The sequence below is a fragment of the Pteropus medius genome, unplaced genomic scaffold (genome assembly GCF_902729225.1).
Source record: "Pteropus medius unplaced genomic scaffold, Ma_sr-lr_union100, whole genome shotgun sequence".
In the NCBI taxonomy this organism is placed as follows: Eukaryota; Metazoa; Chordata; class Mammalia; order Chiroptera; family Pteropodidae; genus Pteropus; species Pteropus medius.
The window spans coordinates 696,510-719,183 of record NW_024354501.1 but is presented as its reverse complement, the minus strand read 5'-3'; the positions used below and the strand labels follow the sequence as shown (position 1 = coordinate 719,183).

The following is a 22,674-nucleotide window of genomic DNA, read 5'->3' as shown; positions in this document are numbered from 1 at the left end:
CCCCAGTCCCAACACTTGGCCCCCCCACACCTTGTGATGGGGTGCTGGGAGCCCCTGCCCAGCATGTAGCCTCTGACCCGGGTCCCCGCGGAGCCCCGAACCCCCGTGACTTCCTGAGCGGCCGCAGCCTGTGGCTCTGGTACGGGGCCTCCGACCCCGCCTGTGCCGACCCCGGGCGCGAGACCTCGTGTCACCCATTTCCTGGGTGACAGAAGCGTCTTCTGTTCTGATAAGCGACTGTGGGCGGACGCCTGGCTGGGGCTCGGGAAGGTGCCGGGGGGAGGGCGCGTCCCTTCCCGCAGCCCCGGCCCCCTCTGCTGATGCTCACAGCACCCTCTGCCCTCTCTCGCACAGCCTGGTAGACAGGAAGCACACTGTGTCCCCGAGTCTGTGAGCCACTCCCACAGGTCCACCCACCCCAGGGAGGGGGTCGTGGGAGCCCCCAGCTTAGCGGAAGCACAGGTGACAGCCTGGACACACAGGTGGCCTCTGAGGTGCAGGCGGTCTGGGGGGACCGAGCCCTTCACCTGAGGGTCTGATGCTGTGTGTGGGTGGGTGGTGTCAGAACCGAGTCACACTGTGGGACAGCCTGCTGGTGTCACTGGAGTGGAAAGCCCACATCGGAACTGGTGTCAGGACCACAGGCTCGTGTTCACCGTGGGGGACACACTACAGCCAGAGAGGCAGACTCGAGACAGCTGGGCTGAATGGGGAGGGTGACCGAGGAGGGCCCACGTGGTGGCCTCCAGGCACCTCCCGCCCACTGGCCGTCAGCACCTCGTGCTGTCACACAAACACGCATCCGCTAGGAAAGGGAATGGTATTGGTTTCAGCAACGTTTTCTACACTCCCTTTTTCTGATAAAAAGTCCTAGTTACTAGAAATGTTAACACGTTGAACTTGAAACGTAGTGAATCTGATGAGATAGTTTTATAAACTTGGTGTCACTGCTGCTTAGATTCTTAGGAACAGTCCAAGTCTAAGCCACTGAATTTTAAACTCCTCTCGGCCCCATAAGGACAGCCACGTCCTCGCCATGCCGGCCGGGACCACCCTGTGCTAACACCACACAGGGACAGATGTGGTCCCGGGACCCTGATGACCGGGTCACAGCCCTGGAAGCTTCTGGAACCAGAGCAGGACCCGGCCTAACCTCCACCAGGCAGTGCCACTGAGGGTCTCTTCCCAGAAGCCACTCGGCATCCTCAGTGGATGGCCCTCGCCACCCCCAGACTCCACCGAGGCTCTTGAGCTCGCCAGCGCCAAGCCAGGCTCCAGGACAGGGAGCCGAGCTGGCCTGGAGCAAGAAGTCCCAGGACGCCCGGGGACGCAGTGCCCCTGCCAGGCCCAGGCCTGGTCACTCCCTGCTGGCGCACTGCAGACCAGCGTGTGACATGACACTCAACACCTGGCTTCCGTGTGTGGACGGCCAGGATGCCCACGGCCACCGCTCTGTGATGACTGGACCCAGGAAGTGGTCCTCAGGGACAGTAGCAAAGACTGTCATCACAACCCAAGTTCTAGTCACGCTTGTCCGAACAAACTCGACAGAAGCAGGAAAGCTTTCACTGTGCAGGACACGCACTTTCAGCAGCCACTGTGCTTTCCGGGGGACTGAGCCGGACCGCAAGTCGTCACCAACAGGCTCACCGGCCTGTGTGGGACCATGGTTGCGGGGACAGAGGCCCTGGGGGGACCCGGCCTGCTGACCCCCATCTTGGACCTCCAGCCTCCGCGGCTGAGAGCGAGCGATTTTCACCTTTAATCTCAGCCACTCGGGGGCACGTCTCCGAGTGGCTGAGTTCTGGTCTCCCAGCCCGCGGCCCCATCGATCCAATCGCTTCTAAATCGAGTGTCTGAAGTGAACGTGGTGACAGGGCTGTCTGGTGACATGTCCTGTCCACTGGCAAGTGCCACACAGGCTCCTTGGGGAACGGCAGAGTTCCACTAACAAACATCCTGCCTGGCTGCTCGTTTTAAGACGTCACGTCTCCCTGACGTACACGCTGCTGGCCGCGGTCACGTTTGTCTGAGTCCCGGCACGTGACGTGCTCAGAGGGGCCTGCGACATGGGCAGATCCAGGGGTTCAAACCCAGTGGCGTGAACACCGCCACGTGCTGGATGCGCCCGCAAATCAGAAGACTCACACTCTCTGTAAGGCTCCGGGGGAAGGGCCGAGCCTGGGGCGGCGCGCCCTGTGTCACCCACGTGTCTATGGGCCCGGCCCACCCAGCAGCTTGCACCTGGGGGCAGGACAGCGGCGGGGGCACCCGCCTCTCCGGGCAGGGGGCTGGGCCTGTGACACTGACTGGCACATGGCAGGCCTAGCAGCATGTCCAGGGTAGACATGCTCACAGCCTGGTAGACAGGAAGCACACTGTGTCCCTCGGGCACTCTGCGGGCGCCCCCGACTGCTGACGTGTGTGTGTGGCACCCCATCCCCACCCGCCCCTACTTTATCCTTCCCGTACTAACCACCCCACGCACGCGCACACGTCACTACCACCGAACCGTCACTGCACATGGGCCGGATTGCGCAGCGGGGTCTCCTCCGGGCTCCCCGCCGGCCTCCGTGGGCACCGCCACGTGGCCAGCCCCGTGCCATTCATCCTCCTTCCTGTCCCTGCTTTGGAGCCCGGGCTGGGCGACTTGACGTGCTGGACGTCATTTATTTATTGCCTCTCTCGCCTCCTGACTGGGACAAAACGGACGTGGAGGCAGGACTTTTTGTCTGTTCTGTTCACTGTGTTACCCCGAGCCTAGAGGGGGCGCTCAACAAACACTCGGTCCACGACCGGCGGATGAATGAACGGACCAAGGAACGCACAGATGAGTGCGCTTCCACCCAGGCCCCTGCATTTCCATCCGCGGGCCGCGTGCAGTGGGCCAGGCCTCCCCTGCTCCCTACCGTCCTGAGGGGTCTGCTGGAGGGAGGGCAGACCCTCGCTGCGGGCACCGTGACAGGCCCTGTGGCCAGCACAGTCACACGGACGGGTCCTGTCAGCTGCCAAGAGGCTCAGGGGCCGAGCGCCATTCCCCGAGGGCCTCGAACATGGGAAGAGTTTTGAATGCACATTTTGGAACTCCGTGAGCATCTGACTGTTTACAGACGTCTATCTGTTGTCTATATACCTACTTATCATCAATCTATCCATCATCTATCTATCATCTATCTGTCTGTCTGTCTATCTATCTAGACAGCTGACCCTTGAAGAACGCAGGTTCGAACAGCGTGGGTCCACTTATATGGGAATTTTTTCAGTAAGTACTGTAAATGTATTTTCTCTTCCCTATGATTTTCTTAATGACATTTTCTTTATTTTAAGAATACAGCATATAACCCATGTGACACGCAAAATGTGTGTTTGTCGACTATTTATGTTATCGATAAAGCTTCCGGTCGACAGTCGGTTATTAGTAGTTAACGTTTGGGGAGTTGAAGGTTTTATGAGAATTTTCGACTGTGTGGGGGCTGGCACCCTAGGCTCCTTGTTGTCCAAGGGCCATGTGTATGTGTGCACGCATGTGTGCTTGTGTGTGCATGCGTGTGTGCATGTGTGCGCACACGGACGTTCACGCGCATGCTTGTGTGTGCATATGCACGTGCATGTACATGCGTGCACACGTGTGCACGCATGTACATGTTGCATGCATATGCGCTGTGTGCATGTTTGTACGTGTGTGCACGCTTGCATGTGTGCATACACTGCATGAGTGCACGTGCACGTGCATGCACGCGTGCATGTATACATGTGTGCACATGTGCGCACTACACACACTGTGTGGACGTGTATGTGTGCACTGCGTGCACGCATGTGCATGTGTGTGCGCGTGCGCACACATATATGTGCTTGCACCTGTGCACATTCATGTGTACACATGCGCACATGTGCACGTGTGCTGTGTGCATGTGCATGTACATGTGCGCATGAGCACACACATGTGCGTGTGTGCATATGCGCGCCTGTGTGTGCATGTGCACATGCGCGCGTGCACGTGTGTGCTTGTGTGCACGTGTGCGCACATGTACGGGTGTGTGTGCACGTGTGCATGTGTGTGCGTGTGCACGGTCTGCCACACGGGCCATGCTCAGCAGACGCGCGATACTCACATGCAGCCACGGAACCGAGTCAGGTCGTTGTTCGGCTTCTCGCACTCGATCACGCTGGTGAACGTCAAGGGGTTGAACTCGGAGACCTGGAGCGGCAGCAGGACACGTTAGAGGAATCGGCTGACATGTGCGCCCCAGAAGGTGCTCGCCCTCCGCCCTCGTCCCCGGCAGGGCGTGTCGGCACGCACGGCGCTCGGCCCGGCCTCCGCTGTCACGAGCGTCGGCTCATCGCCGGGGCCCGAGGAGCAGCCCCTGCAACAGCGCTGGTGAGCAGAGCAAGCGGCCGGAAGCCCGCGGTGCCAGCAGAGGCAGCCAGTGACGATGGACGGGGCGGCTGAGCCTGCGACGGTTCAGAGCCCTCCGGTTCCCTAAAGAGATCCAGAGAAGCAAGTCCCACCCGGGACACAGAAACTTACAAGAAAACATCATTTTTTCAACGTGCGTTGAAGATTCTTCACTGATATCTGATGAAAACCATTTAGATAACCGAGGTGTGAGCCAACAACTTCTGCATTATTCCGCTTAATGGGAAAAATGACAGCTCTCCAGGAAGAGAGTCCTTCCCCTGGGAGTCTGCCCTCCACAGATGTGCTGCACGAAGCACCGGGCGTGGGCGCGGCGGGCAGGAATAAGCCTTCGGCGTGTATGGCTGACCACGACTCGCGGATTTGTATAAATCGGCTGTCTTATCGGGCTTCCTTCCACCCTCCTGCTCAGCCGGGGTCCCAACATGGCAAAAACGGAACTGTGTTTGCGCACACGAGCGTGTCGCCGCAACACTCGTGCCAGAGATTAAAGGTCACCGAAGGGGCATCATGGCGCCGACACCCCGGGGCGATGCTCCAGCAGCAGGCGGGGACCACCCAGTCAGTCCTGTTTCCGGCAGCTCGGTGCGTGAGACGGACAGCGCGCTCTCGGTTCAACAGCTGGATTAAACAGTTTTCAAGGCTTTTCCCGAGTTTTCATGGGCCACCAGCCCTCGGCCGCAGCCTACAGCACCTCCCTTTCCAGAGTCTGGCTAGCCCCACTCAACCAGTTCCCTAGGCACCGATAGTTACCAATAATTCTAATTAATTATTTCAGCAACACCTAATACTGAGTGGCGTGAAGAACAGTCTGTGAGCTTTCTGTCCTCAGATTAATGCTGTAGGCTTAGACACTTACCCGCAAATAAGTAAATACCCAGCCCTCGAAGGCACTGCTTCTGGACAACAACACCCACGCTATGTTTGTGTTGCGGTGTAATCGACATAGAGCGTTGTATTAATTTCTGCTGTGCAACGTGACTTGACGTCTGCACGTACTGGAAATAGGCACAGTAAGCGCAGTTAACATCATCGCCACGCGTAGCTGCGCATTTTTTCTGGCGTCGAGCACTTTTAACGTCTGCTCTCCCGGCGACCTTGAGACACACAGCACAGCATCGTTCGCTGCAGTTGCCAGGACTTGTTTACGTCACAACTGGGAGCTGCGGCTGTCGCGGTTCTCGAGGGCGCCACGGCGGGCTGCAGCGCCACCTCCGCCGCTGTGCCTGCGATGTTCCGGTGGCTCCCTAACGGCCGGCCTTCGTGCCGAGCGCTGTGAGGTCGGCGTCCACACTACCTTTAACTCAGAGTGATTTGGGACTATGCCCAAGGTCACGCTCAAGGTCGAGAGGCCTTCCAGTGACTAGTTCCTTAGACATCCAACTCAGCCCTCGACAGTGAGACTATCTTGCATTTACAGGAAAAGATGACACTGTGTTTGATAAGCCAGAAAGCACATAGTCGAGTCTACAGACATTTCCAAAGATGCTTAAAAATATCTTACAGTTTCCACATTTACAAACACGATTCAGGGTGCCTGGCCTGAACCCCCGCTTGTCTCCAGCAATGTCGTGGATGTGGAGTTAGCACAGTGCACCTCAAAATGGGGTAAGAATCAGGAGTCCTGGGGGTTAATCCTTGTTCTTCCAATTAATAAAGGTGACACTTTGGCGAAGGAAGACAGGGCCCCAGACCTGAGTCTCCGAGGTCTCTGGAGCCCTGTGAACCCACAACTCCACAGCCTGCTCCCTCTGGGGCGGGGGCGCTCCCTCTACTGCTCGGCACCCCTCTGGGTAGAATAGGCCCCTGTGCAGGTGCTCTGTCCCCGTCACCTCACCGGGGGGCCTGGCTCTGCTTCGGCGGTGCCTGGACTGCGGACCGAACGAACGTCCACCCACAGCGAAGGTCGTCTCCAGCCTTGCCGTCACGTCAGCGCTAAACGAGATGCTAACGAGGGCTCGGTCAAAGCAAAAGCGGCCTCTTCCGCCCCACGCGCCCGAAAGGACGTGTCCCTCAAAGCAGACACCGTCATTTCTCTCACAGAAGCAGCGAAACGCACCAGTTGATGCTTATCTTTAGCCTGGCTGCGGGTCAGGGTGGCGGGTTCCGGCTGGGCAGCAGGTGATCTGGCCGTGGACGGGATAAGCAGGGCTGCAAGCCGGGTCTGCCCATCCTCCATGGGAGGCTTTGGTCCCTGGAGGACAGGGTCACAGAGGGGCCTGGCGAGAGGCCGCACAGAGCCCGACAGCGCCTGACCTGCACTGGCGACGAGGCCTGGGCAGCGTGGCTCCCTGTGGCCCCCCGTCCTCCGCTCCTGGGGCCGTCCTGACGACGCCCTTTCATTGCCCGTCAGGATGTTCCTGGTCACACGGGGACATGGGTTCCCTCTGCCTGCAGCCCCACGGCTCCGCCCAGCCCTCCGAAGGCTGAGGGCCAGGTCAGCTGCTGTCCGCTGGCACCCTCCACCCTGACCCAGCGGCCAGGCTCTGTCCGGGGTCCTGAGCTGACCTCTCCGCTGCTCCTCCCGGCACCTGTCCTGCTACGCGGGGAGCCTGGGGAGGCACACGACTTCCTCTGTGCCCCCCACCTGGCCGTGACAGTCCCTGGCCTAGGTGAGGCAGGCAGGGCCCCCACACACGTGCCCGGCTGGAGCTGGCGCCACGGCCCCGTCACTGGACCTCAGTTCCCCCGGACAAGGACAGAGCCTGGTGCACACGTGGCCCAGAGTGACGGAGGCTCGCTCCAAAAGGACATCACGCACCACAGCTTCGTGCTCGGCTCTGGGGCCTGGAGCTCGTGCTTGCCGGACGCCTGCTCTCCCGCCACAGGGGCATGTGGGCCGGCCAAGGTGGCCGCCAAGGCTTCTCAGATGTCCAGAAGCGCAGACCCCCTGTGGCATGTGTGAGCACATTCCTCTCGCCGGCAACATGGACGACTGCGTCGTAGCCTCTACGGCGGCTGCTTATTTACTGCCAGAAGGCGAGCGATACCTGAATTAATTCGGGCAAAGTGTTTCACCCACATTAATGAAACAGCTGCCCCGACTCGCGTCTGGCACCCGCCCTCCGCTCTGTGCCTGTGGCACGCCTGTCGGTGCCATGCGGATTGCAGAGAGGCGGACAGCCTGACCCTGAACGAGCAAACAGATGAACCTACTTCATTACCGCGAAGATCGTACCTTCAGTTAACCTGAAGTGGGAAAGACAGAGTCGGCCTCGTCTACCGTGGTGTCCCCCGGCATATAGTGGGCGCTCGGTCAAATAAATCTGAATGAAACTTGGCATGCTGGCAGCAGGAGACATCAAACATGTAAGGAGCCTTAAGTCAAAGTAATCTTTTCTCCAATAGGTTTTACAGATTCAAGGTCACGCTGGGAGTTTACGCCCCGGTTCCGGTGGAAATAGAATAGGAATGATCACAAAACACATTTAAACCACGGTACAAATGGCTGTGACTGCATTACTGAACGTGTCCCAAATGCATAAGCGGGCGGGCACAGCAGGCCACCCACATGCAGGGGCCCATTCCGGCCACCAGCAGGTGCAGACCGCTGGATGGTTGGTCACCACAGGTAGGTGAGGGCTACTCTGTCCTTCTACTCAGAGACTCAGGAGCTGCACACAGACGCCCTCGTCGGGGGAGCCTGTGCGCATGCGGGGGTGTGGCAGTTGACCAGCCCAGTCCCGAGCTCACAAACCGCGTGCAGACACATCGAAGCGTCTGCTCTCTGGGGCTCGAGGGAGGCCCATCCCCACCTAAGTGACACGCCTTCCACAGAGGCTGGGGTGGGGGTGGTGTGGCGTAAGCCACCCTGATGGAGGACCCAGAAAGTGGCTTTACTGCAGATGGACAGGCTAATTTGCCTGGTCCCGGCGTGGTGACAACGCCGTGGGGCCCCTTTGGGCACGTCCTTGGCCCTTTTCACAGCACAGACTGTCCACTGGTGATGGCGGAAAAGCCCCGGTTTGTTTCTGTTCGGCCTTAACCCGATCCGGGCTTAAAACTCAGCCAGGAAGCACAGCTGCCTCCACACCCGGGAGGCGACAGTGCTTTCTGGAGCTCGCTGGCTTTCGTGCACGCCATTATGAGTGTGTAGGTGTGCACGCACGCCTCTCTGCGCCCTGTCCCTCCGTCCTGGGGAGGCGGAACCCTCAGTGACACCAGAACTGAAGCGAGGACCGACGGTCCACTGTCCACGTGCAAACTGGCGGCTCAGACGGTCCCTGGGCACCCCTGGCACAACGCGGAAGCAGACGCCTACAAATTTGGACGCCTACATCAGGGTGACTCGAAGGATCCAGATGAGGGCGGAAGGGCATGGGGGCTGGTCACGTAAGAACGGGGGTGCTCCCTCTTGTTGGGGGCTCTGCTCATGAGATGAGGGGCAGAGACACAACACGAAGCAGACGCCCCGTCAAGGAACGAAGTGGGCACGCGGCACCCATCACCTAATGCGCGAGGTGCACAGTAGGTGCTCAAGAACCAGAAGAGAGATTCCACTCTGGGCACACGCTCAGCACACCGGTCTGCTTCTAGAATGTTGTGTCTCAGCCCAGGAAAGAACAGGTGTCCCATCCTACAGTCCTATCAGGGAGTGACAGCCCATTAAAACAATATCACTCAAACCTGCACACACACACTCACGTACACACACACACGTACACACACGTGTCCGCACACACACACTCAAATGTATACACACACATGCCTGCACATACACACTCAGATACACACAGACACACACACACACCCCCGAACCCTTAGGACTGCTGATGCAACTCATAATTCAACTCATTAAATTCCTTTTTTTCTTCACAATGAAAATACAGCCACAGAGAAAACTAGCCTGTCACGTTGTCCAGCACCACGACAGGAAGAAAAACCTATTGTCTTAGTTGTCATGTTCCTGGGGGAAAAAGAATGCCCACTTTTGGCCACACGGAGTACGTGAGGTTAAACGCACACAAGGGATTCTGGAGTCTCCGACGGTGGGCAGCACAGTCCGGCCGGTGGCGGCTTCCATGACAGGGCCAAGGTCGCGGCGTGAGCCGTCTTCGGGAGCCCACGATGCTTCGGCCTCTACGAGCGAGCACGGGGGCGCGGGCCACAGGTTCAGGGAGGGGTCGTGGGCAAACAACCAACATGGGGGGAACCTCATCACACAGCCACACTCACGGTCCCCGGGGAGCAGACACGACCACCACAACGCAGGGCACGTCTCAGAAAGTTACATCGCGCCGCCGACCGGCCCTGGGGCCGGACCTGAAATTGCCGTTTAAACGGTTACTGTGTCGTCTCAGGGATCTGCCTCCGGTCTGTCCCGCTACATAGTTACTGTCCTCGGTCTCTCCCGCTACACAGTCACCGTCCTCAGTTCCTCCCGCTACCCAGTCACCATCCTCGGTCTCTCCCGCTACAAAGTCACATCCTCAGTCTTTCCCGTTACATAGCTACTGTCCTCTGGCAAAGATACGCGCGCGTTAAATGAATCTGACGGTGAAAACGCCCCACGAGGTTAACTGAGGGCTTCGTGACCGAACTTCCACGCGCTAAAGAAAACTGAGTCGTCCCCGAAGGCGCGACGCGGGCCACCCACCGAGCACACCTGCCCGCTGTTCGTCCTCCACTGGAGGACACAGGCTCCACGGCAGGGGAAGGGGCCTGATTCAATGGAAGACCAACAACCCGAAAAGCTTACGGAAAAAGCAGCTTTGGGGCAAGACCTTGCGAACCCTACTTCATCTCTTTTTCTTGAGGTAGAGATCATTTTGGGGTAGAAACAAACAAACATTTTCTTCTCCTGCATACTTGGAATTTTAAAGTCGTTTTTCCAAGCTCCCTGAATCCTGCCAAGTAGCTTGGGGGCGGACGCCTCTCCCTGGTAAAGGACGCTGCTCTGTCACTGCCCGAGAGCACCCGGCACCGGGGACGTGGGCGGGAGGGCAGTGACGACGTTTGCGCAAAGCGGAGGGGAAGGCACGTCGCTGTCTCCCAGTCGGGCGGTCTAGACACCGGCTGCCGCTTCTCAGACTCCTGCGAGCCTCGGGTACTGTCCACCCAGTGTCCACCCAGGGCACGCCGCAGGTGCACACGCACACGAGTGTGTGCACACCCACACGGCCGGGAAGAGCTGGCTTCCCCAAGTCCTGTGGTTTCGGCTCGTCCTGCAGACCTCACCAGCACAAGCAGGTGGCCCTGTGGGCACGGACGCGTAGAACGGCATCTGAAGTAAGTAGATGCCCAACAAATATTTGGAAGAGAATGAAAAAAAAAAAAAACGAGGAAAACGAAGTTCTGAAAAAGCCGATTCTGATGTAAAACCACCAGCCCGAGAGCTGCGCCTTCTGCAGAACAGACGGCAAGTGTCACAGGGTTTCACCAGGAGCTTCGGCCGCAGCGGAGCTGGACGCGGGCTGAGCCGTCCTCCGTCACACCCGCCCTGACTGTGTCACACGTGGCTTCTCCTCCTCGCTGGACCCCGACCGACACACCCGGCCCCCAACCACGCCAACTCCGCTCCTGCCCTCACCTCGCTGCCAGCGTCAGATTCCCCGGGAGCCGCCAGGTCCAACCGACCCTCATCATGGGGCCGCGCAGGGCCCCGTGCGCGACAGGAGCCCCTCCTGCACCGCCTGAGACGCTAGCTCGCTCCGTCCCGGGAAAACCCCCTTAAACACAGAGGCCGAACCCGCCGGGCTGTGACGCTGCAGCCAGAACCCGGTTTGCAGCTGCTGGGCTGTCAGAGGCCAGGGGCCTCCCGGCTTTACTGTCCGTGGGCGTTCACGTGCTTAATACTGGTAATGACGATTATACTATATTTCAGAATAACATGTGAAGATGCGCCAGGAAAACGTCTTAAGATGTTTAGGGAAAGAAAAAAAAAGAAAGTAAAAAAAAAAAAATAATAATAATACCCCAATAATAGGGACCAGTGCTGCTGCATTTTGAAAAAATTTAGGTGCTGATCTTTTTTTTTTTTCATCGGAATTGCCGTTATTAATTTGGCCAATTGACTAAATTGTAGCCCAAGTCCATTTATGTCCCCAAGCACTGATGGGCCCTGAGGGGGTGACATGGATGTGTGTGGGACACACTCTGGAAACCGGCAGAGCCCCTGAGGCTGTCACGGTGCCCATGGGCAAGTGGCATGGGCACTGACCGGGGCGCAGAGGTGCTGCCCAATGATCCCCAAGGGCCCCAATGCCAGCAGTGCCCCGGTGACACAGCGAGCTTCAAAACAAGCTCCAGGGACGCCAGCCTGGGCCTGCTCCCCACCCGGGCGCACGGACAAAGAGGTGCGAGGCACGGGCAGAAAGGCCACAGCGGGAGCGTGGACCGGCGCACGGTCGGAACCGAGGAGGGCACTCCGGGTCAGCGCCCCTGAGCCGCGGGGTCTCACCGCCTAGGCGCCCCATAAAGAGTGCAGGCGGGGGGCAGGACCCCCAGGTGACAGAGGCAGGACAGGGCAGGTGCTGGGAGAACGGGTGAGGGCCAGCCCGGCCCCTTCCTGACCCTCCCTGGTCCCGGAGGACTCGTGGCACTGACATTTCACCTGGGTTCGCTCCCCTGTACCCCGGCACCCCCGCAGAGACAGACGCCCGGACGTGGTTCGACTCTTCCCGTGAAGGCCGCTGGGAGTGTGGACAGTGAGCCCAGCCCCCTCACTATCTCGGGGTGCACCTCCAGGCCGGGCTGAGGAGCCTCGAGCACGGAGCTCAGCCTCAGAGCCACGCCTGAGGGACCAGGCCGTCACTTCTGCCGTGTCACCGTTCAGCGACTTCCTGGCACACAGGCACAGTCAGCGGTTCCAGTGGCCCTGGCGCCTGTACCGAGACACTGGTCCGAGAAGCTCGGACGTGCGCAGTGGTGATCAGAGTCATAGAACCTGCGTCCTGCTCCCCACGGCCCAGGGCAGGGCCCCCTGGGACCTCAGCCCCGCCCACCCACGAGGACCAGCCTGGCCTGAGGGGACAACTAGGCCGCATGCCAGTGCTGTGTGCACATGGCGCCTGGGACACCCCGGGAGCCCCGGTCACTTACGAGCTCCGAGAAGCCGCGGGCCACCTGCCGGCGCTTCAGGTTGGTCTCCCCGTCCAGGCTGGCGGTCTCGATGTGGCAGAGGCCGTCGGGGTCGCTGGACGAGAGCAGCAGGATGTCAGCGGGGACGATCTCGTTGCAGCGGAGGCGCACGAAGTCTCCCACGCGGATTTCCTTCCAGAACCGGCTCACGTACCGCCGCTCCTCCCTGGGGGGACAGCCCTGTTAGCCGCTGGCCGGGGCGCCGCGTACAGGGCTCCATGACAACGCTGCCTGCTGGAAACGTCCAGTAGAGCGCCCGAAGCAGAACACCCGTGCAGGCCACGGGCCTGTGCCGCTCCGTCTGTATGCAGCATCCACTAGAGGCAAAACCCGGGGGACGGGGTAGACGAGGCGTTGCCGGCACTGGGGAGGGGACCGTGGTGTCCGGCTGAGGCGACTAGGGCGCCCGGACCTAGGCAGGGCTGATGGCTGCAGGTGCTGTGAACAGATTAAGTGCTACCGAACCGCACACCCAAGACGGTTAGGATGCCCACTTCCGCGTGTGTACCCCAAAAGCAGGGATTCAAACAGCTACCTGCACACCCAGGTTCACAGCAGAAGGACTTACAACAGACAAAAGGTGCAAATAACCCAAACGCCCAATAACAGATGGACGGGTAAGCAAAGCGTGGTCCAGCCACACGATGGAATATTATTCAGCCAGGAAAAGGAAGGAGATTCTGACACAGGCTACAGCACGGACGAACCTTGAGGACATGACACTGAGTGAAACGAGCCAGTCACCTGTGCGAGGCACCTAAACAGTCAAGTTCACAGAGACGGAGAGGAGAACCTTCCAGCATCTCGCCGTCCTCATCAGACAGTGACCTTGGGTCTCACAGCCTGAGCCGGCCACATCTGCCTGACTCCTGAGCTTAGGAGAGAAGCATCGAGACCTGCGTGCGTCTGTTGATCGCGTGGCGAGCTGCCAGGGGCTCCGGGCCATCAGCTGCCCCAGAGACACTCTCATCCATTTTAAGTCACTATTGTCACGTATTCCTCTTATTCAAGATCCACCAAACCAATTATGGGCACAGTACGGCTTGGTTGCTGGAGGGCCAATGACGGCCGATGACACAACTCTGTCCTCAAAAGTAAATGCAAGACAACACTGAGCCACTAGGGAGCGCCCTGTGGGGCTACGGAGACCGTCTTCCCAGGCACCCCGACACCATCAAGGCCGGGCGCTCTTCAAGGCTGCTTCTCCAGCTGAGACAAGGTCCCCTGGCTCTGAGACAAGGCACAGGAGGACACTCGATCCCATGCCATCCTGTTGGCTCACAGCCACATCCGGCCTCTTGGCTGCGGACAGATGGCCTTGATGCCTGACCGATGGGACCACTTATCCACTTATCCTTTGCCAAGGGTTCAACCTTGACCTTCCACACTGTAGCCCTCCCGAGCCTTCACTCCTCGCTGTGACCATCGGTCAGTCCCCAGGGAGAGAGGCATGAAGGGACCTGGAAGGGCCTGTCCTCTCCCAGAGACGGATCCCAGAAGCTCCGTCCCTGTTTCGCCACGGAGCAGGGCAGGGATGTTCCGAGAGTGAGCTGGACAGGCTCTGGTGTGACGGAGAGACCAGTGGTCCCAGACCGGCCCCGGCACGGGCGGAGGGAGGTGACACGGGGCAGGACGCCAGCTGTGTTCAGTTTATCTTAACCACATTCTGTTTACAGAGCTCGTCGCAAACGAGGTCGCTCCCCGTCTGCCTTGAGGTCTTAAGGCAGCATCGGAGCCCAGAGGAGACGCCGCCACGGCCCCCAGACAGTCCTGGCGGGAGGACCCGTGGGAACACGGATGTGTGCGGCTCTGGCCGCACAGAGGCGTCTGTGAAAGGCCCTCAGCTCACAGGCGTGCGCAGAGTGGAGGACCTCGAAAGCCCAGGCCGCGCCCCGTGGGCTCCGCTGGGGGAGCGGTGCTGCGTGGGGCGCGGCGTCTGCACTGCCACTTCTGTTTCTGAAACTGCGACTTTTGGTGGCACGCGCCTGAAATGCACGCCTGCCACGGTCACAGGTCCCTTCCGGATCACTCCTGGCTCTCCCTCCCTTCCACACCTGTCTGCCATCGAGCACGCTTCATGCCCGCTCACGTGAGTCAGGCTCTGGAAGGGCCCGAGGAGGGTCTTCCTCCTGGACAAGCGTCAGGGCTGCTCCGTGGCTTGGGACAAGGCCGGCACCAGCGGGAGGCCAGGACACTGAGCCCCGTCGGACCTGACACGTCACCCCAGTCACAGCACGGACAGAAGCGTGGCTTCCCTCCACGGCACCCACGCTGGACCAGCCCCCGCATCTCAGCGAGTCCCCACGCAATCCAAAAACGGCCCCACGGACGGACAGAGAAGCTGACCCGTCCAGTGACACAAGTGCGCGTAGGCGCCGGATCTGTCTGATAGCACGGCGGGTCTCAGGGCCTGCAGGAAGTCAGCTTCGCAAGGTCTAAGCCCCAAACTCTGCATGTTTTCCCTTTAAATCATGCAGCCCTAAGCCCACAGTGGTCTGAAAACACTTGTATGCTTGAACAGGGGGCGGGAAGGCAGACAGCCCGGGGCCTCTGCGGTGTCTGACCGACACGGGAACCGCAGTCCACCTGCGCAAACGCCGGGAGTCACCTGCCCAAATGCCGGGAGTCACCCGCCTCTGGTCTCCGCTACCAGCCGGCAAGGGCGCCCTAGGCCGGCCTTGGCAGACGGCGGGGCGCCCGCCGCTCGCTGAGACCACCTGCAACGGAGGGACACTGCCCACCGCAGGCCCCGGAACTCCCTCTGGGGCTGATGGGCGGCTGGCGGGCTGTCCCTGGGGCAGAAGGGCGCTTGATGCTCGTGGCTTAGGGGTGACTTGGTGGCTTCGAGAAGCGGTCCCAACTCAGACAGGGCACGCCTGACACGTCTGGAAGCGAGGCGGACGGGGCGCCCGGCCCATTTTCAGACGGCACCGTCTCCCTGCAGGTGTCTCACAGGCCACTTGGGACAAAGCTGCCCCGTCCTTTCTCGAGAAACCCCTCCCCGGAAAACCTTTAGGAGCTGGACCCGGGGCGGCAGCGGCTCCCTCTGCAGAGCGTCTCACACGTCAGCGGGGTGTGTGTGTCGCGAGTGTCCCCGAGTCCGGACAGCGCAGTCGGGGGGAGGCCTCGAACGGGCAGCGCCCCGTCTCGGAGGACACAGGCCCTGCAGCAGCAGGAACGTGAGAAAGAAGACGGAACGGCCCAGGGTGACACGGTGTCCTCGGATGCAGCCCGTGCAGTGACACGAGACGCTGCGGCCGCTCACAGCTCGGGGGTCAGATCCCAGTTTCCCCCAGTTCAGCGGTGACGGCGGCAGTGACCTCAGGGAACCAGTTCCGCCCGGTGGGGCCGAGGACGCCGTTGGCGCTGGCGTTCTGGACAGACCAGTGATGCTTCGCTGTCCTCCTCGGGCACCGCGACAGTGAGGCCGGCCAGGCCGGGCCCCACGGGCAGGGGCAGGATGGCCGTCCTAAGCCAGGCCCGAGGAAGCGCAGCTGCCGGCCGCGGATTATGGGGGAAGCTGGGAAGTGGGGCCCACTAATTACAGATGGCCGCGCCTGTCACTGCAGAGAGAGAAATGTTTTTCTTCTTCGGGAAAGTTGGGCAGGTTACATCCGAAGTGTCAGGACTGCACCCCCTCTGAGTATGGGGCTCAGCCTGGCGGCTCCCCCACTGGGGACCCCGCTGATGTCATGCAGCTGAGCCCCCCACGGGGCGGGCACCACGTGATAGCCCCACTATGGGACGGTCTGCGCCTTTGCCGGGCGGGGGGAGTGACGGACCTGACCCCCATCCGTCCCGGGTGACCTGGGGTCGAAACTGCTTGTGAACAGGATTCCATTTCTGCTTCTGGCCACGCACATGCCACTCACTGAGTTAGGCTCTGACAGGCTTATGCCAGGTGCTGTCACCCAACGTGGCTGGGCAGGCCAGTGCGAAATTGTCGCTGACACGTCCTGGTCCTCAGCCCAGGAGTCGTGAGTGCATCGTGAACTGGCCTGCAAGCCCCCCGGAGGCCCGGGGGGACCGAGGCGCGTGGCCGGAAGCTGCCAGCTGATGGAGCCTCACTCGGGGCACGGTCCGTGCGTCTCCCCACGTGGACCGAAATGCAACGAGGAGACGCACAAAGGTGACAGCTGCGGTCTCCTCTCGGCCCTCCAAGAAAGTGAAACCTGGGAGCGAAAACCAGAACGGCTTTGAGTTTCAGCTTTTTTTTTTTTTTAACAGTTTCCTCCGTGTCTGACGGTGAAGAGCATCAATCGCACCTAAAAATAACAACTCAGAAAACAGGAACCTCCGCCCGGTTCTCAGCGGACTGAGGAGCCGCACGGCGCTGTGGCCACCAGCCCGGCCGGGCGCGCACACTGCTTCCTCCTGCCCCGCGGCGGGGTGCTCTGTTCTGGTCCCACACGGCCCCTTTGAGGAGAGGCTGCTCCTCGGATAAATAGGTCCTTTTTTCATCCAGTGCCAGAGAAAGCGCGGCGCCCGAGCACGCCCGCCAACCCCTCCCGAGACTCCGGGCTTTGTCCCCGGCTGGCCAGTCGCTCAGGCGGATCAAAGCCCTCGGTTTATCTGCGATCACCCGACTCAGACGCAGGGGAAACACTCATTTTGTTCTGCCGCAAAGTCACACAGGCTGTTTTTATTTCCCGTGGCCTCGGGGACTACGCTGCTCTGGGCCCCGGCGCTATCACCCTCCCTCGGCTGCACAAGGCCACGCGACACGTCATCAGCCTTGAGCTGCAGCCTCAGAAACTACAAAAAGGCTCGCACACGTCCACTTCTGACCAGAATGGAACAAACAGGTACAGGACGTACCTTCCTCTGCAAAATAAATAAGAAAGCGGTACAAAATACATTCTTTTAAAATGGTTTTCAGAATAAAAAGGACAACGGCCCCTGTGAGCAGGGAACAAACAAGGGACCCCACCCTTGTCTAGAGAAAGTTGCCAGCTGCAGACAGGATGCGGGGCTGGGCAGAGCCCCGGGTGCCCCTGGAGGAGGTGACGGGGCCGAGGGTCTGGGGAGACCAGAGCAGCCCCCTGTGCAGGGCGGAGCGCCGGGCGAGGCGGGGCGGGGGGTGGTGTCCAGGGAGAGGCCGGGCTGGAGGCCCAGGGAGGGTCCCCAGTTCTCTCCGAGCCTCGGTCAGCACATGCGTGATAGGGCAGCAGGCACGGCCAGAGGGCAGCCATCCGAAAGGACGCGTTGGACAGGCATCTGGGCTCAGCCCTGCTGGCCCCGGCCAGCCCAGCCTGGGTAGCAAATGTCTTACCTCGAAGAGCACCAGGTAACCTGACCGGCGTCAGCTCAGCGCTAGGGAGCAAGTGAGCCCTAGGCCGAAGGCGGCTGTCACCCTGCAGCCCGCAGTCACGGGCGAGGCTCCACGGGACCACGCTGCTCCTGAGAACCTCGCTGCCTCGAGGACGGAGCCCAGGAATGTTTCAGAACATTGAAGTGGCAACACCTTTAAGGCGAAAAGTTACCGGGCACACGAGGCGGGAAAAACCCGTCATGAAGGGGAAACCAGCCACGAGGAACAGACCCTGACCGAACGGCTGCAGGTGACAGAGTGCCGTGGCGACCACAGTCTCGGCGTTCCAGATGAAATTGCCCAGGACAGGGACAAAAACCAAGACCCGAATCAAACTGCTGGGGTTGAAAACTACCGAGTCTGAGACAGAAACTCCACTAGATGGGATTAACGCCAGAGTCGACATCACACACACACTCTAGAAAAGAGTGGCCTTAGGGACACAGCACTAGAAGTACCCAGCGGGAACCACGGATTTTAAAACGTGTGGGGGGAGTGAGAACCAGGTCAGGTGGCTGTGGGGCAACTTCTAAGAACACGGCATGTCTGTCACCAGCGCCTGGGCGGGCGGACCCAGAGGAAAACGGTTGAAATAATCAGCTCCATGTTTCCGAACCTGATTCACTCAACAAAACCCAAGCACGAGAAACAAGAAGAAAACGCCGCTCGGGCTCGTCATAACCCTAACCCCGAAAACCCATGACAGGATCCTAAAAACGGACAAAAGACAGGCCACGCGCACATGGGAAGCAGCGAGTGATCACCTGGCACGGGGGCCCCGTCCCCCCTCTCCAGCTCCACCCCTTCTGAGCCGAGACCTCCTTCTCGGGGCCACCAGTGCTGAGGGTCGGTGCAGGGCATATAGGGCCCTGTGTGACAGGCTGCGGACGTCGCCACGTGAGCTCGCAAAACCCTCCGGGCGCCAGGGAAGCGTGTGGCTGCGTCGCTCGGCGGTTCTGCCCCACTGCAGTGGCTCAGCCGGTCCGGCGGCTCAGACGCGCTGAGCTGAAACGGACCCATCGACAGCAACACACGCGGAGCTGCGGTTCAGGACTCGGCATTTGTCAGATGCGCCGTGAGCACGGGTGTGTCAGGGTCCCACGGCTGCCGTGACAGAGCAGCATGTCAGTGCCGCAAAACAGCACGCGCGTTACCAGCCCCCGAGGTCGGAGCCTGACAGGCTGCCGGGGATAGAATCGGGGTTCCTGAGCGAAGTACATCCACACCCCCAGCACTGTACCCCCACAGCCCCCTGGAGGCTGCAGGAGAGAGGGGCCGTGCCCTTTCCAGCTTGCAGACGCCCCGCATTCCACGTCGAAGCCAGCAACGGCGTGCTGAGTCCCTGTCACACTGCATCTCTCTGCCCTCCTTTCTCGTACTTCTAAGGATTTGTGACAAGTTAGGGGCCCGCCCAGGGCACCCGGGATAACCTCCCCTCCCAAGGTCATCTGAGGAGCAGTCCTAAGTCCCCAGTCACTCAGCAGCGAGGCCTGGGGATGAGGACGCAGGCACACATTCCACCGGTGGGACCTCACTATGCCGCCTCGCTCTCTGTCCCAGCGAGGTGCCGGCGCTCCGCTCCAGGGCAGGGAGCAGAGGTGGTGAGGGCCCCCTGGGGGGCCCAGAGCGGCCTGCCCTGGAGACGCTGGAGTGCGGAGGGGCACCGCCACCCGGGCGCCTGGGGGGACTCAGGCTTCCGGTGGGAGGTGGGACAGAGCAGTCATGTGCTGTGACACAGCTCCTGAGAGGGGCGGCCAGGCCACAGGGGCCTGGGGGGAGGCTGGGAGCCAGAGGAAGGAGTGCGGGGGACACAGGCTACACAGGGGATGGGGGGCGGGGAAGGTGACGAGGCGAGCAGAGGGCCTTCGTTGTGCATTCCACGGGGAGGGACACAGGAAAGGTCCGTGCGTGGGAGTGATTTCAGTGGGTGCTGGGGCACGTGGGCTGTCCCCAGGGTCTGATGCCAGCCCTAGGGTGCTGTAATCTGGGGGACAGTGGCCTGGGGTGGAACGTTTGGGGTGTGGGCTCTGGGCAGCACTTTGCACCTGGATAGGCGCACTCCCGGGGAGTCCCACACTCCCTCTGGGAAGTGGCCAGTCCCTGATGGCCGTGCCCTCCTTCCTCCCCCACCTCTGGGGTGCGCAAGGCCCCGGATGTGCAAGCGTCCCAACACGGACGATCCAGAGAGGAGGTCAGCAAGGACCGAAGGAGAGGGGGCTGGGCTAGGCTGTCGCCGCGTGCACTCGCCGGGAACAGGGCCGGCAGTTACAGACGCAGCTCCCCCTGCGCCACCTTCTCCCAGCCCCGGGCAGGGCAGGGCAGGCGGTGGCATCGGGAAGGAGTCCCCGGGACGTCCCACCAGGCACCTAGCAGGGGGCTCAGCGGGACGGGGAGCCGGGAGAGTAAACGGAGACCGTGAACCAGGAGCGCGGGGACTCGCGGCGATCAGCAGTGCGTGTGCACACTCACTCACGCTCACTGCGACGCAAGCCCGGGGCCCTGGCCGTGGCACGCTCGCCACGGCATTCGAGACGGCGGCACGGCAGCCAGGCTTCAGGGCGATGCCCCAAACTTTCCAGCCCACTTAAAGCAACAATTTTCTTTCCCAAAAAACAAAAAACTGTAAGTGGAAAATGTTACCATCCAAGTCGCCATGCCAGGTACGTGCCAGGAAGAGGCGCGAGCATCTGCTGTGGCTGAAGCCTGGCCTGGCGGAATGACAATGACAGTATGGAATGCTGCCGCCTCGGTTTCCACCAGCTGGTGGCGAGGAGCGAGCCGCGCGCAATAAAACCAGATGTTTAACGGAGCCGCGCTGTCTTAGGAAGCCGGGAACGCCACTCGTATCTGGGGACTGCCACGGAGCGGGAACGCCGGTGGCCCTGGTTCATCTGCGGGAGACGCTCTGAAACGAGTCACTCGATTCGTGCCTGCAAGCGGCTTGTTTGCTCAGAGACAGAGCTCAGGGAGTCCCAGGAGGAGCCACCGTCCCCTCCCGATGACGCCTCGTCCTGGAGCCTCCGCCTGCTCTGACTTTTATGAGTCAACAGGTTTCCTGAGCCGCTGTCCTGAGTGTGACTGAGACAGACAGGGGACGGCTTTGTGACTACGGTGAAGATGGGTTCCCCCCTCGGGAGAGGCCTCGGGAGAGGCTCTGTGTCTGTGCCCGGCAGAGGGACACGGGCGCGCCCTCTGAGCGAGCACAGGGCGCCCCCCGCCCGTCACCCCATCTGGAGAACCGCAGCCGCTGGTGAGGCCCAGGGCCTGGGCGCCAGGCCTGCGAGGAGCCGGGGTCTCAGGTGCGATGCCCCCAAGCACCCGCACGCTCACCTCCAGCACGGCTGACGCGTCTGCAGGGAAGAGTCCCAAGGCCACACGCATTCCGAGGAAGGACAGAACTTGGAGCCAGAACTGCACTCTGCTGAACCTGACGCTTCCCCGCTATTCCAAGTTCACGAAAACAAGGGTTGGAACGGAGGAGCAGCCAGAGTTTAAACCCAGTCGGGGACTCGGCTCAAAGTCTAGAGGCAGTGGGGGCCTCCTTCGGCGTCGTTAACCCCCCAGGTACTCGACCCCTCTGGGGACAGAAGCTTCTGGACAGCCCCGGGGTGCGGGGGAGCAGGAGGAGGACAGGGCCACCCTCCTGTCTGTTGACACCAGGGCCCTTTCTAAGGAAGCTGCAGGGTCCCTGGAAGAGGCAAAGCTGAAAAAGTGGGGTGCCCCGGCTGACGTGACGTCTGCGCTGTGCCCAGACGGCAGGCGCCCAGAGCGCCACGCAGCACCGCGGACCGCTGGGGCGGCTGCACCCCGGGCTCCTCCGCAGGAGGCCGCCTGGATTCTTAGTTTTTTCTCACTGTTTTTGTAGCGGCCGAAAAGCAACACGGAGAACGGGGAAGATACCGTGAAATAGGTCAATGGATTCAACTCATGCGATGATTCAAAAAAGCAAGTCGGGACCGAATCCAACTGGGTTTGTAACACACGCCGCGACTCCGCGTCCTCACCGAGTGCTCCACCTTCACCCTGTCCCCGCAGCGCTTTCCTAGCGAGGTGCATTTCTAAGACGATACCCGCGCCATCCATGGGTGCCCCGGAGCATGCGGGGGTCGCGAACTTAGCAATGGGGGCCACCGGCTGTTTTCAGGATTTCAAAAGGCTTTTCAAAAACTGTCCATTAACCCACGATAAAACCACACAGGCCAAATGACACTTAAGTTCTTCGGGTTAAGCTGGAACTAAGTCTACTTCCTTGTTAACGAACATCTTTAAGAAACACTGTGACCGAAAGATCTTGCTAGCGACGGTGGTAACAGCAGTGGCGACAGTCGCCAGTGTGAGCCGCAGACTGTTTCGGACACTCACCTGCCTGCCCGGCGTCGTTCTGCCTTTTCGTGCACTATCTCCATCCCTACGGGCTGCTACCCTGCCTCCTGCTTAAAGGGGGTGCAGCCCGCCCAGCACCTACCTGCTCGCCAGGGTCCAGCCTCACAGAGGGGCTTAGTTCTCTCTGATGGATTTAAACCGAACAAAAAAAATTCACTATTACCTAACAAAAACAGTTTGGTAAGCAAAGTATTTCAAAACACAGTATCCCAGAGGGTACGGGGTGGGGGGAGGGTGGGGGGAGCACACAAACTGTACTCTGGGAAAACCAAGCTGAGAGCATTCTAGAAAAGCAGCAACTGAAATAGCTTCTCCCCGTTCCCTGTGAGTTCTTTTAACGCACTATATATAGCAAGGAAAGCCTTGAACAAATAAGTACATTGGGCCTTGGGGACAGGGCAGTTCGTTATGGGGTGGCACTACCTCGCCAAGGCAAGGGTATCGCACAGCATTCGGCCGCCCGGCCCAGGAGCACCCAGTACCA

At 60.4% G+C, this 22,674-nt stretch overlaps 1 protein-coding gene across 1 annotated transcript in view; it reads right to left on the bottom strand.

The window, feature by feature from the left end:
* Positions 1–22,674, bottom strand: part of ATP10A (ATPase phospholipid transporting 10A (putative)) — a 55,103-nt gene that overhangs the window by 26,129 nt on the left and 6,300 nt on the right. The window contains exons 2-6 of the mRNA XM_039853453.1: positions 12,458–12,662; positions 4,113–4,198; positions 3,679–3,689; positions 2,004–2,062; positions 1,586–1,738 (exon numbers count right to left, since the gene is read on the bottom strand). Coding sequence (XP_039709387.1) covers positions 1,586–1,738; positions 2,004–2,062; positions 3,679–3,689; positions 4,113–4,198; positions 12,458–12,662 — 514 coding nt within the window. The remainder of the gene's footprint in view (positions 1–1,585; positions 1,739–2,003; positions 2,063–3,678; positions 3,690–4,112; positions 4,199–12,457; positions 12,663–22,674) is intronic.